Below are 15,039 nucleotides of genomic sequence, written 5' to 3' on the forward strand. Positions count from 1 at the left end.
CTCTATAGGATGAACCTCTTTGTTCTCCTGGCAGTCCATGGTATGTTCAACACTCTTCTCCAGCACCACAGCTCAAAGGCATCAATTCTTTTTCTAACATCCTTAGTCATTGTACAACTTTCTGATGTATATAAAGTAATTGTGAAAAACATGGCCTGGAACAGGTGCACCCTGACATGGTGGCTCTTCAGTACCCTGGAGAGGTCCCTGGTTGTAGACTTTCCCAGTGCAACTTGTCTTTTGATTTCCTGGCTACTGGTACCAAGAGTGCTCATTGTGGAGCCAAGCAAACTAAATCTCTTTAACAATCTCAATCTCATCACCATCTATCATAATGCTTCCAATAGGCCCAGTGGTAAAAAACCTTTGTTTTCTTGATTTTGATCTTCATACTAAAGGCTGCCTGCAGTCCTTGGCCTCTTGAATCAATTCCTAGGGTCTTTTTTTTTTGCCAATTTCTTTAATACAACTTGAATTTTTTCCTTTATTATCATGGATTCTCGAACATATGGTACTTTGTGAAACGGTTCTATGCCAGCCAATTCTTTTTGCTACATTCACTGTTTATTCCTTCTATATTCTTTTGATGTTTTCTGGATCATTCAAGATTTTTTCCATAAAATCTTTAGTACTGCAACTTGAGTCTTGAATTTGTTCTTCAGTTCCTTCAGCTTGAGAAATGCCGATTGAGTTCTTCCCTTTTAATTTCTAACTCCAGCTCTTTGCACATTTCATAGTATTTTGCTTTGTCTTCATGAGCTGTCCTTTAAATCTCTTCAACTCTTTAACTTTCTCATTTCTCCCTTTGTTTTGTTTTCTCAGTGTTCTAGTGCAATCAATATTCAGAGTCTCGTCTGACATCCATTGTGGCCTTTTCTTCCACCCCTCTTTTTTATAATGACCTTTTGGTTTCTTCATAGTTGGTCTCTTTAATATTATCTCACAGCTCATCTGGTCTTTGTTCATTAATGCTTCAAACCAGTTCTGGAGAAGACTCAACACTGTATTTTAGTTTTTATGGATTTGTTTTCATTTTTTAGCTTTAATTTGAACTTGCACAAGAGGAGTTCATGGTCTGTTCCACAGTCAGCAGCACCCAGTCTGGTTTTAACAGCTGGTATTGAGCTTCTGTAACTACTCTTCCCATAAATGTAATCAATCTGATTCTTGTGTAGTCTGTCAGGTGAGGCTTATGTATATAATTGTCATTTGTGCTTTTAGCAGAAGGTATATGTAATTAATAAATCACTGATTGTTCAAAATTCTATCATTCTGGCCCCAGCCTTGTTTCCATCACCAAGCTCATATTTTCCGACTATTGATCTTTCTTCTATGTTCTCAACTTTTGCCTTCCAGTCAATCAGTTATTGGTAATGAATCTTGATTGCATGTTTGTTTGATTTCATACTGCAAAAGTTGATATTTGATCGTCCTTGGCTTTAGATGTTGGCATTTGAATGATAGTGATATTAACCAGTCTTTATTAAACATATATAGATAATAACCTGTCTCTCACAACATTGTACTTCAGAATGAATCTAGAAATGGTCTTTCTTACTATGAACATAATTTCGTTTTTCTTCATTTTTTTTTCATTCCTGGCATAGTCTCAAAAAGTGAGGAAAAGAATAATATATTAGATTGTAAAAAAAGAAAAATAAAAACAATATATGTGGAGATTACTGAGATAAAGAACAGGGCATAACAGAGCAGATCAATAGAGACAAAAGATGGTCCTTTTAAAAGATTAAAAAATGTCATCCTTTTCTTAGGTCACAAAATGGCATTTAAAGTACTATTAAGGATATGTGCATCATCATAATCCTTTAATCTGGAAATGTAATGAGACTGACAAATTATTTCAAACAATGTAACTTTTTAAAACTTACCCAAGGAATGAAGAAATGGGAAAAGCCCTATGTGCATTTCATGTATTAAATCACCATTTTAAATCTGCCACAACGACAACATAGTTGCATGCAGCTTCATTGTGATTTTGCCAATTTAAGAAAAAAATAACGTCACTCATATACTACTACATGTGGCAGATTATGTAAAAACTATGGACAATTTTTTCTTTTTTAAAAGAATGTATTATTAATTTCAATGAAAATTTACAGAGACTTTGGATTTCCATTCATTCATTGTTGCAATTTTCTCCCCTCTCAACCCTCCCCCACTACCCTCTTGGAAAAGTAAAAGAAAAATTCTTTCATTGTTTTACAAGTAATCGCTCCCCTCAGGTCCACTCGACTATGCAGCCTTCGCTCTGGATTCCTGTTATGACAAAAATACCTAATCACATATCCCTTTTAAACAGTTTTCTCCCTCATCTGTTTCAAAGAAATATACATTATTGAACCCATCTTTCTCAGTCTCCTGCCAACCCCGAGGTCAGTCCTGTTTTAAAACAGTGACACCATGCAGTGTTTGTCCTTTTGTGACTGAGATACTTCACTCAGCATAATGTCCTCCAGGGTCACCCATTTTGAATAATATTGCATGAGTTCCTTGTTTTTCAATGCAGTGTAGTTATGCCCTGCTATGTCCTGTTCCAATCTCGCTGTCTCCAACACTCCTATCCCCATTACCCCAGTCACTCAATCAATCTACCTCATTGAGGGTGTTCCTCTGGTGCTCTGTGCCTCCACCCTCCCAAGCATGACGTCCTTCTCCAAGGACTGGTCCCGCCTTGCAACATATCTAAAGTATGTCATATGAAGCTTCAGAATCCTTGCCTTCAAGGAGCAGCCTGGTTTAACCCTCTCTAGGATGAACTTGTTAATTTTCTTAGCAGTCCATGGTATAGTCAATACTCTTCTCCAGCACCACAGCTCAAAGGCATCAATTCTCCTTCCATCCTCCCTAGTCATTGTCCATCTCTCTGACATATAACAAGTGATTGCAAAGATCATGGCCGGCCTGTATTAGGTACACCTTAGTCTCCAGAGTGACACCATTGCTCTTCAGTACTTTGGAGCAGTCCCTAACTGCAGACTTTCCCATTACAATATGTCTTTTAATTTCCTGGCTGCTCGTTCCAAGAGTGTTGACTGTGGAGCCAAGCAAACTAAAGCTATGAACAATTGCAATCTCTTCCTGGTACTGTCAATTGGCCCAGTGGTGAGAATCTTTGTCTTCTTGATACTGAGCCTCAATATACATTGAAGGCTGCAGTCCTTGACCTTCTGCAGCAAACACTTCAGGTCCTCCTCAGTTTCAGCAAGCAGGGTTGTGTCATCTGCATAATGCGGACTGTTGTTGAATCTTCCACCAATCCTGATGCCACATTTTCCCTCATACAGCATACAAAGTTAATATAATTTATATATATTGTTTTCCACGCAGGACCTTTTTTTAAATGTAGAGGTATAATCCATATTGAAGGATTTTTATCTTGTCTAGTAAATGCTTCCAACCTTTTTCACTTTCACTGAGGAAGAAAGTGTCATCTGAATAACACTGATTGTTGATGAATTTCCACCAATCCCGATGCCACCTTCTTCTTAAAGTCAAGCTTCCCAAACAATTTGTTCTGCATATGGATTGAATAAGTATGGAGGAAGGATACAGCCTTGGTGCACACTTCTCTTGATTTCTTGCTAAATATTATTTAAAAATGGCTAGCAAAGTATAGGTACAGAGAACTGCCAGAAATTCAAGTCAGATTTATAAGAGGCCATGGCACCAAGAGATATCATTGCTGATGTCAGATGGATGGACCTTGACTGAAAACGGAAAACACAGAAGGATGCCATTTTTATTTCATTGACTGTGCAAACACATTTGACTCTGTGGCTCACTAGAAGCTATGGCTAACATAGAGAAGACTAGGAATCCCAGGATACTTTATTGTGCTCATGCACTATGCCTAGAGACCACGACTCTGTTGTCTGAATAGAGCAAGATTACACTGCATGATTTAAAATCAAGACATCTGCACTATTTCCTAAAAACAATGACATTATCTTGTACAACCACAGTATAATAAAAATGTGGAAATAAACAGTGATACAACAATATCTTTCCATGAATACTGTTAGGGCAATCAGTAAATAAATCAAAAGATGTTTAGAAAAATATGCTATCAGGGAGCTCCCAAAAATGGTGAAGAGCAACTTAAAGACTAAGGGGTGACTGATCAAAGCCATGGTCTTTTAAGTTACTTGCGGTGCAGCTAGAAGTTAAACAATGACTCAGGATAACAAAAGAAGAATGAATACCTTTGAGGTGTGATGTTGGAGAAGAGTACTGGATATTCCATGGACTACTGAAAGAGTAAGTAAGTTTGTTTTGGAGAAAGTATGACCATGGTGCTTCTTGGAAGCAAGGATGGTGAAGCTACATTTCTCTTCTCTTATATATGTTGTTAGGAGAAGCCAGTCTTTGGAGAAGAACATTATACTTGCAAAGGTTGAGGACCAGAATAAAAGAAAAAGATCCTCAATAAGATGGACAGACTTGGTATCTGTGACAACAGGCTCAAGTACATTAGAGATGGTGAAGATGGCACAAGATAGGGCACGATTGTTCAATAGGTCTCTATGAGTCACAGTATGACTCAACAACACATAACAACAACAGTAATGATTATCAACAGAATGTATTTATACTTCAATAATTATCCCATAATGTAATTTATTATTGTTGTTGTTGTTAGTGTGATTTATTTCAACCTGTAGTGACCGTATAGACAACAGAATGAAACATTTGTGTGTTGTCCTCACAATCATTATTATGCCTGCACTCTTTATTGGAAATGTCATGTCAATTAATTTTATTGGGAGTTTTCCTCTTTTTAGTGTAATTTATAGCAAAAGAAAATCCTAGACTGTACATTACATTGGAACAGTAGATGTTTTTCAACTCCTTTAATTTGAAACAGTTCCTACGCTTCCTTTGTCTTTGAGGGCATGAGCATTTTGAGGGGCATGGAGCAAGTACTATGTAGAATGTCTCTCAATTTGAGTTTGTCAGGTGTTCCTTAACTTTTAGATGGCATCGTGCACTTTGGGAGGGAATCCTGCAAAAGTGATGGTTTGTCCTTTTCAGTGCATCCTGTCAATGGGTACATAGTATTGATTTGTCCCATGACTAAAGCTCTATGATAATCTCATAAAGTTGTAAAACTGATGTTTAAGAAAATCAGCTGGAATTAGAGTCTCTATTTTCTTGGGCTTCACCTAATTTAGAAAATTTTGCCTCACATACTTGGAGCATATTGGTAGGAGAGGAAACTCATTGGAGAGAGACATGCTGGGAAGGCAGAGGGAAGGTGAAAGAGAGGAAGAAGCTCAACCAGGTGAATTGACACAGTAACTACAGCTATGAGCGCAAGGGGGTCATTGATTGTGAGGATGGCGCAGGATAGGACAGGGTTCAGATCTGTTGATCACACATACAGTCGCTGAGTGAGTCATACTCAACTGGACAGAACCTAACAACAACAACGATTTATAAGTGTCGGGAGATCCAACTCTTAGACAAAACTAATGACTCCTAAATAACTTGCCTGAAAAGCAATGCCAATATTGATATTATGTAGGAGATGCTCATGTATTAACTGTTGTTCTTTTTCTTCATAGACACATCAGCTACATGGAAACACAAAACAAAACAGTCGTTTTAGAGTTCATCCTCCTTGGACTTTCTGGCGATACAGAACTGCAGTCCATCATATTTGGCCTTTTTTTGACCATGTATCTGGTCACTATTCTTGGGAACCTGTTCATCATCCTTGCTGTCAGTTCTGACTACCATCTCCACACTCCTATGTACTTCTTCCTCTCCAATCTGTCCCTGGTTGACATCTGTTTCAGCAGCACTGTAGTTCCGAAGATGCTGGTGAACATCCAGACACAGAATAAAGCCATCTCCTACAGGGAGTGCCTCACCCAAGTCTACTTCTCCATGATTTTTCCTACTCTGGACACTCTCCTTCTGACTGTCATGGCCTATGACCGGTATGTGGCCATTTGTCACCCGCTGCGCTATACAATCATCATGAACCCCCAAGTATGTGGCTTGTTGATGTTAATTTCTTGGTTCACTGGTATCATGATTGGTGTCCTACATATTTCTTTAATTCCGCGCCTAACCTTCTGCAAAGATGCTGAAATTCAACATTTCTTTTGTGAACTAACAAAGATTCTCAACTTGGCCTGCTCGGATACTTTCCTGCAGAACACATTGATATATTTCCTGACTAGTGTGCTAGGAGTTTTCCCCCTCGTTGGTATCCTTTTCTCTTACTCACGAATTGTTTCATCCGTCCGTAAGATGTCCTCATCTGGTGGAAGGCAGAAGGCATTTTCCACCTGTGGGTCTCACCTCTGCGTAGTTTCTTTATTTTATGGCTCAGGCGTTGGTATTCACTTCACGTCTGCTGTGACTCACTCCCCCGAGAAGGTCTCAACTGCCTCAGTGGTATACACCGTGATCACCCCCATGCTGAACCCTTTCATCTACACCCTGAGGAACAAGGATGTCAAGGGGGCCTTGGGAAGACTCCTAAGCAAAGTGTCTTCTTGTCTGTGATGGATCTATTGGTCCAAGGACTAAGATTTGTAGGTACCTAAATGGTAAACACTTGGATTTTGAAATAGGATTAAATGCCAACTCCGAATTTCTTGAGCAGTCTTGTTCTTTTGCCCGGTCATGGTGGGTTTAGAACTTTACTCTTTCCTAGTTTTCCATGCTTTTAAACAGACACTCATAGCTTCTTTGATGACTTTTTTGCCCTACCCTCTGTTTAAAAAATATGTCTGATGACTCTTACTATTATGCCAACAGCAATTTTGATATTGCCTTTTCATTCCTCTGTGATCTCCTGTCATCTTGCTTTTTTCCAATATTCTAAACTTAAATTTGAAGTGTTTATGATACAGTTTTGCTTTTTTCAGATGTTGAAATTGATTCTTAAACTATTGATATTGGTCATTTTAGTTTATGTGTTTGTATGTGAGGTTTTTTTATTTGTGTGGATCACCAACAGTGTTTTCCTTTTTTACTGAATAAAGTATGATTAAAATGCATAGCATAAAAAGAAATTTTTTACAGAGCTTGTCACTCATTAGTCCTGTGCTAAGTCTCCTAGGAAGCTCTGTGGCACATTCTTTATGGAACTGTGCAGCTAATCCAAAGGTAGCATCTATTGGTTGGAGTAGGTGTTGGAATTTGTACACTAACCAAGTGCCTCTGGTGTTAGACTGTCCTACACTCATGATGACCCTATCTGTCTCAGAGTAAAACTGTGCGCAGTAGGGTTTTCAATGGCTAATTTTCAGGAGAGAAATTGTTGCTGTTGTTGTTGTTGTTATGTGCCATTGTGTCGCCTGCCGTTCATAGAAACCCTATGTACGATAGATCTGAATTCTGCCCTGGCCTGAGCCGGTTTTAGTGACTCTGACACACTTAATCCCTTTGCCCAGTTACTGTTTCAATCTAGGTCATCCTGGGTCTTCCCCTCCTGCGCTGGTCCTCCACCCTTCCGATTATGATAACCTTCTCCAAGGACTGCTTCCTCCCGGCCACATGCCCAAAGTATTTGAAACAGAGCCTCAAAATTCTAGCCTCCAAGGCTTCACCTTCCCCACGACAAATCTATTTTGTTCTCCTGGGGTTCATGGTATGTTCAAGTGCTCTTCGCCAACACCACAACTTAAAGGCAGCAATTCTTCTTCTGTCATCCTTAGCCATTGTCCAGCTCTCTGATGCACAGCAAGTAATTATAATAACCACGACTTGGATTAGACACACCTTACTCTTTACTTTAGACTGACACCATTGCTCTTTAGGACTTTGGAGAGGTCCCTGACAGCAGACTTCCCCAGTGAAATTTGTCTTTTGATTTCAAAACTGCTGGTGCCAAGAGTGTTGATTGTGGAGTCGAGCAAGCTGAAATTGTTAATAACCTCGGTTTTTCTCCCTCCATCATGGTGCTGTCAATTGGCCCAGTGGTGAGGATCTTTGTGTTCCTGATGTTGGACTTCAAGCCATATAGAAGACGATAGTCCTTGAGCTTCTGCAGCAAGTGCTTCAAATCCTCTTCAGTTTCCACACAGGCTTTTTTTCCAAGGCATCTTTGGTTACTTAGAGCTCGAGCCTTTTGGTTGGCAATTGAACATAAAAGCGTTTTCCATCATTTTTGTTGACAATTGAACACATAATTCTTATACACCATTGAGGTCTTATAAACTTGTTCACTGCCTCTATTGAAATGCATAAATCCATTTGTAAAGCTTACTAAGATTCATGTGCGTATGTGTTTCTCTTTTCCTTTACAACTCAGAAAAGTTTCCTCACAGTCATGGGAGTAATTTCTCTGAACAAGGCCCCTGTTTCTCAATTTTATTTATTTTTTAATTGGGAAAAAAACATATTGGGGGTACAAGGAGGTGAGGGTTGGGGGCAGAATGGTGAGGATGGGCAGGGATGCAATTGCAGAGCTGCAGAAATTGGTTGGTGGAGGGAGCAGGTGAAGGAAATAAAAATGACCCAGTGGGGACCAGATGCTACAGGAAAATGACAAGAATTTTCCAATGGTAGTTAAATCAACTGTCTTACTGATTTGGGAACTGGATGCTGACTCTCTGGCTTCTTCATGCTGAACAGGGGTGTTGATGTGAAGAGGGAAAGGGAGGACACTTTATCACCTTACTGGTGAACTTGGGTTAAAGCTGCTTGCCTTCTTGTTCTGTTAGAAGATATTTTCCTGTCCTTTGCTCCCTCTGGACTGCAAAGTGTTTTCCCAAGTGCGTCCAGTGGGGATGGCTGGTTGAATCCAGAGGCTCCATCCTCCTTTGCTTCTTTAGCATTTCCTTTTTGTCACTGGCACTGGGTTAAGGGTCAGGTCTGAAGTAAAACTCAGTGTTAAGGTTACCTATAGGAAAGGGAGCAAACTTAGAGAGAGCAAACTTGTGAGTTACAAATAGAGGGGTTTTGGAGGTGTTGCTTTCAGGTTTACTGGGAGAGAGGGTGGCAGAAAGTAGCCTAGATAAAATTCTCTGGATACCCTAGGCATTTTTTTTCCCTACCCAGGGGTCAGATGGCACAATCTGGGGACTGAGGAGCTCACCCGAGGGCCATGACAGCTCGCCCTGAGCCGAGGGCCGAAGACAGCCCGTCCCAAGCAGGGCAACACCCCCCATGGGCTGGCTAGTACACTCCCCTCTAATTGCCCCCACCCCAATCTGGACCCCTCAGCTCACTGAGGACTATGTGGCCAGGGACAGCATCTCCAATTCCATCACCACCACTTTTAGCCCCCACCCAATAAGTGGTCATACTATAATTTGAAGTAGGTGTCACTGCCCTTCCCCTTTATAAATGGCAAAGGGAACCTGAAAATTATTAACAGGCATCATCTCTTGCCGGGCGCGCATCATCTCATGCACAAGCAGCCAGTGGGTGCACACCATCCCCCAGCGTGGGGAGCCAGCAGGCACGCACCATCTCCCACACGGGCGACTGGCAGGCACGCGCCATACCCTGAGTGTAATCTCCCACACGGGCGGCTGGCAGGCATGCGTCATCTCGCACACGGGCAGCCGGTGGGCACGCACCATCTTGTGTGTAGGCGGCCAGCGGTCGCACACTATAACCCTACGCAGGTGGCTGCCAGGTGAGTGTCATCTTCCACGTGGGTGGCCAGCGGGTGCAAGCCATCTCCCGTCATCTCCCACACGGGTGGCCCAGTGGCTGCCTGCTTCCCCTGCTGCCGCCATCTTGGCTCCAAGAATTCTCCCCAGAACAAGTCCACTTTGCTTCAGTGTGGCAGCTCCACTGCACCATGCCTGGGGAGGCCCGGTGCCCACTCTCCATCCTGGGCCAGGGATTCCATAGGTTCCGGCTGTGGGAGCTTCATGGAGCTGCGGTTGTGGTGCAGTGTGGTGCGGGCTCTGCAGGAGGGGGTTGGGAGCTGTGGAACTCACCCATTCTTCCTTGGGAATCCTTGAATTCCTGTTGTTGAGCCTCAATCCTCATTGAAGACCCATTAACAACTGTTTAACTGTTGAATTAATTATCAATAAACAGAAGTCTGTAGAAGGCCATAGTGGCCCTGTTCCAAGTGGTCCGCTGCTCCCACAGCTCACCACATTGTCTCTGCCTCTGCCGCCATCTTGGATCCAGAGTGCTCTCAATTTTATTTTATTTATCCTTATGGGAGTGAATTAGTTCACTCAACATAATGCTCTCCAGTCCCTCCCAAGTTTGGTAATGTTGTTGTTGTTGTTATGTGCCGTCGAGTTGCCTGCGACTCATAGCAACCCTATGTACAACAGCCCTAAACTCCGCTCTGTCCTGTGCCAATCGCACTGTCTCTGATACTCCCATCCCAATTATCTCAATCACTGGATCAATCCACCTCATAGAGGGCCTTCCTCTCCTGTGCTGGCCCTCCACCCTCCGAAGCATGATGTCCCTCTCCAAGGACCGGTCTCTTCTCACAACATGTCCAAAGTATGTTAGACGGGGCCTCAGAATCCTTGCCTCCAAGGAGCCACCCAGTTTAACCCTTTCCAGGACAAATCTGTTTGTTTTCCTAGCAGTCCATGGTATTCTCAATACTCTTCTCCAGCACCACAGCTTAAAGGCATCAATTCTCCTTCTGTCCTCCTTGGTCATTGTCCAACTCTCTGATGCATAACAGGTGATTGTGAAGACCAGGGCCTGTATCAGATGCACCTTAGTCTCCAAAGAGACACCATTGCTCTTCAGCACTTTGGAGAGGTCCCTAACAGCAGACTTTCCCATGGCAATGCGCCTTTTAATTTCCTGGCTGCTGGTGCCAAGACTGTTGACTATGGAGCCAAGCAGACTAAAGCTGTGTACAATCTCAATGTCTTCACCATCCACCCTGATGCTACCAATTGGTCCAGTGGTGAGAATCTTTGTCTTCTTGACATTGAGCCTCAATCCATATTGTAGACTGCAGTCCTTGACACTCTGCAGCAGGCGCTTCAGGTCCTCTTCAGTTTCAGCAAGCAGGTTTTTTCATCCGCATAACGCAGATTGTTGATAAATCATCCACCAATCTTGACCCCACATTTCTCTTCATAGAGCCCAGCCTCCCGGAAAATCTGTTCTGCATATAGTTGCTTCTGCGTGCTGCACAGTATTCCATTGTGTAAATGCACCATAATGTTACAATCTGTTTATCTGTGGTTGGACTTTTGGGCTTTTTCTATGTTCTTGCAATTGTGAATAGGGCTGCTATGAACATTGGTGTACAAATTTCAGTTCGTGCCTCAGTTCTCATATTCTTAGGGTATATTCCAAGTCATGGAATAGCTGAGTCATATGAAATTTCTATTTTCAGCTTTTTGAGGAAGCACCAAACTGCCTTCCAGAATAGTTGCATCATTTTACAATCCCACCAACAATGTATAAGAGTTCCTTTCTCACCACATCCTCTCCAACATCTTTTATTTGCTGCCCTGTTAAACTTTACCACTCTTACTGGAGTGAGATGGTACCTCATTGTGGGTTTGATTTGTATCTCTCTTATTGCCAGTGATTTGGAGCATTTCTTCATGTGTCTGTTGGCCATTTGGTCTTGAGTCAAGTTTTACTCATGGCCATCTTATGTGTGCCTCATTCATGTTTCCATTATGTCACCACGTCTTCAGTGACTGATTTTTTCAGAAGTAGATGATTCCAGGATTTCTTCCCATGCACCTGCAGTAGATATGAGCTTTCAGCCTCTAGAATAGCAGCTGGTGATACCCGTGGTTGATCAGGTCCTCTTTGAATTGAACACACCAATTATAGTCACTTCTTTTCCTTGTTGTTTCTCTACGGTTTTGTTTCTTTTATTCTTATTCTCCTTCCAACTATTGTATTCCTTTTCTTGGCTGAGCATGATTGTTCAAGATTGTTCCGAATTTTTATTGGGAGGTTCCTCTGTACCTGACCATCCCCAGGGAAAATTGAGGGAACCATGAGCATCTTCTGTTAATTTTTTATCATAAAAGAAAAGTATGATTATTTTAGAAAATTAAGAAATTCAGAAAATGGATAAAATTCAAAAAGAGAAATGACATCTATCAACCCCACCTCTCAGAAATATAAGCTATGCAGATGTTCTGGTTTATTCCTTTCCAATAATAATTTATCTGCTAATTCCTGATGTTCACTATGTTTGTCTATTTTCATCTTTTTACTTAACATTATAGCATAACAGAGGTATTTTTCCTTTTATTTTTCTTTGAAAAAAATCAGTTTGATGATTGTTAATATCTTAATTGTATAAAGATTTAAAAATCCAATTCTTCAACCATCCCGTTGAATTGTCTCAAAATTTTCCTAGTATAAACATTAAAAGAACACTGTGGTGTTATGTTGTTGTAGTTGTCATGTGCTGTAGACTTTCCTGTGACTCATAGCAACCCTATGTACAACAGCTCTGAAGCCAGCCCTGTCCTGAGCTTGTCTCACTGACTGTGACACAACTATCCCTATTGCCCTACTTACTGTATCAATCCATCTTATCTGGTCTCTTTCTCTCTTGTGCTGTACCTTCACCCTTCCTAGAATGATATACTTCTCTAGGGATCAGTCCCTCTTGGCCACATGACCAAAGTATGTGAGACCTTCAAAATCCTAGACTACAAGGAGAAACTTGACTTTACCCTCTCCAAGACAGACCTATTCATTTTCTTGGCAGTCCATGGTTTGTTTAAGATTTTCCAGTACCACAACTCAAAGGCATGAATTCCTCTGTCATCCTTAGTCATTATCCAGCTCTCTGATGTATAGTAAGTAACTGTGAAGACCATGGCCTAAATTAGGTACACTGACATCTCTAGAATGACATTGTTCCTTTTCAGTACTCTGGAGAGGTCCCTGGCAGCAGATTTTCCCAGTGCAATTCATCTTTTAATTTCCTGACTGCTGGTGCCAAGGGTATTCATTGTGGAGCTAATCAAGTTGTAATTGTTAACAACCCCAATCTCTTATCCATCTGTCATGGTGCTGTCAATTGACCCAGTGGTGAGAATCTTTGTCTTCTTGATGTTGAGCTTTAATCCATATTGAAGACTATAGTCCTTGACCTTCTGTAGCAAGCGCTTCAGGTCCTCCTCAGCTTCAGCAAGCAAGGTTGTGTCATCTGAATAACATAGGTTATTGATGAGTGTTCCTCCAATTTTGATGCCACACTCCTCCTCATAAAGCCCAGCATCCTGAATGATCTGTTCTGCATATAGACTGAAAAGGTATGATAACAGGACACATCCCTGACATGCTCCCTTCCTGATTTTGAATCATGCAATGCTTCCCTGCTCTGTCCTGGTCCAAGTATAGGTCTCACATAAACACAATCAAGTATTCTGGGATTTCCATTCTCCTTAAGGTTGACCACAATTTGTTGTCATCCTCATAATCAAATGCCTTTGCATAGTCAATGAAATATAGATAGATATTCTTCTGGTACTCTTTGCTTTCTGCAAAAACCCATCTGATATTAGTGGTAATGTACCTGGTGCCACCAGCTCTTCTAAACCCAGCTTGTATTTCTGGTAGTTTTCTGTCAATGTGCTGTTCCAATCTACTAGATATTGGTGAAATGAAATGGATTGGCATTAGAAATTTTTAATCAGATGGTCATATGATCTACTACACTGAAGACAAAAAGGTGAGAAAAAAGGAGTCACTTTCATTGCAAAAAAAGGTCATTTCTAGGTTCATCTTGAAATACAAGAATGTGAGTGGCAGGATAATATCTATACACATACAAAGAAGGCCTGTTAATAGCACTATCATTCAAATTTATGCACCAACAAACAAAGCCAAAGGGGAGAATATAGATGATTTCTACCAACTGTTGCAGTCGGAAATCAAGTGAATATACAGCCATGATGTATTAATGATAATGGGTGACTGGAATGCAAAAGTTGGGAACCAGGAAGAAGGATCAGTAATCAGAGAACATGGACTTGGTGATAAAAATGATGAGGCTGGGGATAGAATAATAGAATTTGGCACAACCAATGATTTATTCATAGCAAACACCTTTTATAAGAAACATAAATACAGTCTACACATATGGATTTCACATGATGGAATGCACAGGAATCAGACTAATTACATCTGTGGAAAGAATCATTGGAGAAGTTAAAAATCAACAGTAAAAATGTGGTTAGGTGCTGATTATGGAACAGAATACCAACTACTCACATACAAGTCCAAATTAAAGCTAAAGAAGGTCAAATAAAATAAAACCCACAGGAATCAAAGTCTGTCCCACCTGCATTTAAAAACCAATTCAGGAACAGGTTGAGGCCTTGGACACTAATGAATGAAGACCACATGAACTGTGGGAGGATATAAAGGATATCATGTATAAAGAGTGCAAAACATCTTTACAAAAACAGAAGAAGTATAAAAGACTAAAATGGATGTTTGACAAGACTCTGAATATTGCACCAGAGTGCTGCAAAGGGAAGAAATCAAGGAGTTAAGGAGCTGAATAGAAGATTTCAAAGGCAATACTGGAAGATAAAGCAAGGTAATGATAATGTATGAAGAACTGGATTCTGAAAATCAAAAAGGCCAAATTTTCTCAGCATTTCTTAAACTGAAGGAACTAAAAAACAAATTCAAGCCTCAAGCTGCAATATCTACAGATGCTATGGGCAGGATATTGAATGACCCAAAGAACATTAAAAGAAGATGAAAGGAGTCCCCTGCCACACTCCCCAACCCCAAATGCACTCCACTATGCAACCTTAGTTCTGGATCCCTGTGATAACCATAATACCCTATCATATATTGCATTTAAGAAGTGAAAGGGTGTTCATGTTTTTAAAAATCACCCAGTTTGTTCTCAGTTACATTTATTAAACTTGTAAGTTCTGGGCCTAGTGAGCTGGGCTGCTGACCCAAAGGCACCTGGTTCAAATCAGTCAACTGCTCTGGGGGAAAATGATGAGCAATATTGTCCTATGTGATTTACTGCCACTGAAAATTGCAGGAAATCCTATGCTTTTACTGACCTTCCACTGGAGGGTCAGCAATGAGTCCGTTCTGACTCCACAG

General features: G+C 41.0%; 1 protein-coding gene across 1 annotated transcript; it reads left to right on the plus strand.

Annotated features, from left to right (window-relative positions):
• Positions 1 to 5,595: 5,595 nt before the first annotated feature.
• On the plus strand, positions 5,596 to 6,537 carry LOC102847148 (olfactory receptor 7D2-like). Its single transcript, XM_006898750.1, has one exon. The coding sequence runs from the start codon at positions 5,599 to 5,601 to the stop codon at positions 6,535 to 6,537; it is 939 nt and encodes a 312-aa protein (XP_006898812.1). The 5' UTR covers positions 5,596 to 5,598.
• Positions 6,538 to 15,039: the final 8,502 nt, after the last annotated feature.

The sequence above is a fragment of the Elephantulus edwardii genome, unplaced genomic scaffold (assembly GCF_000299155.1).
Source record: "Elephantulus edwardii isolate Elephantulus edwardi_28Jun2011 unplaced genomic scaffold, EleEdw1.0 scaffold00237, whole genome shotgun sequence".
NCBI lineage: Eukaryota > Metazoa > Chordata > Mammalia > Macroscelidea > Macroscelididae > Elephantulus > Elephantulus edwardii.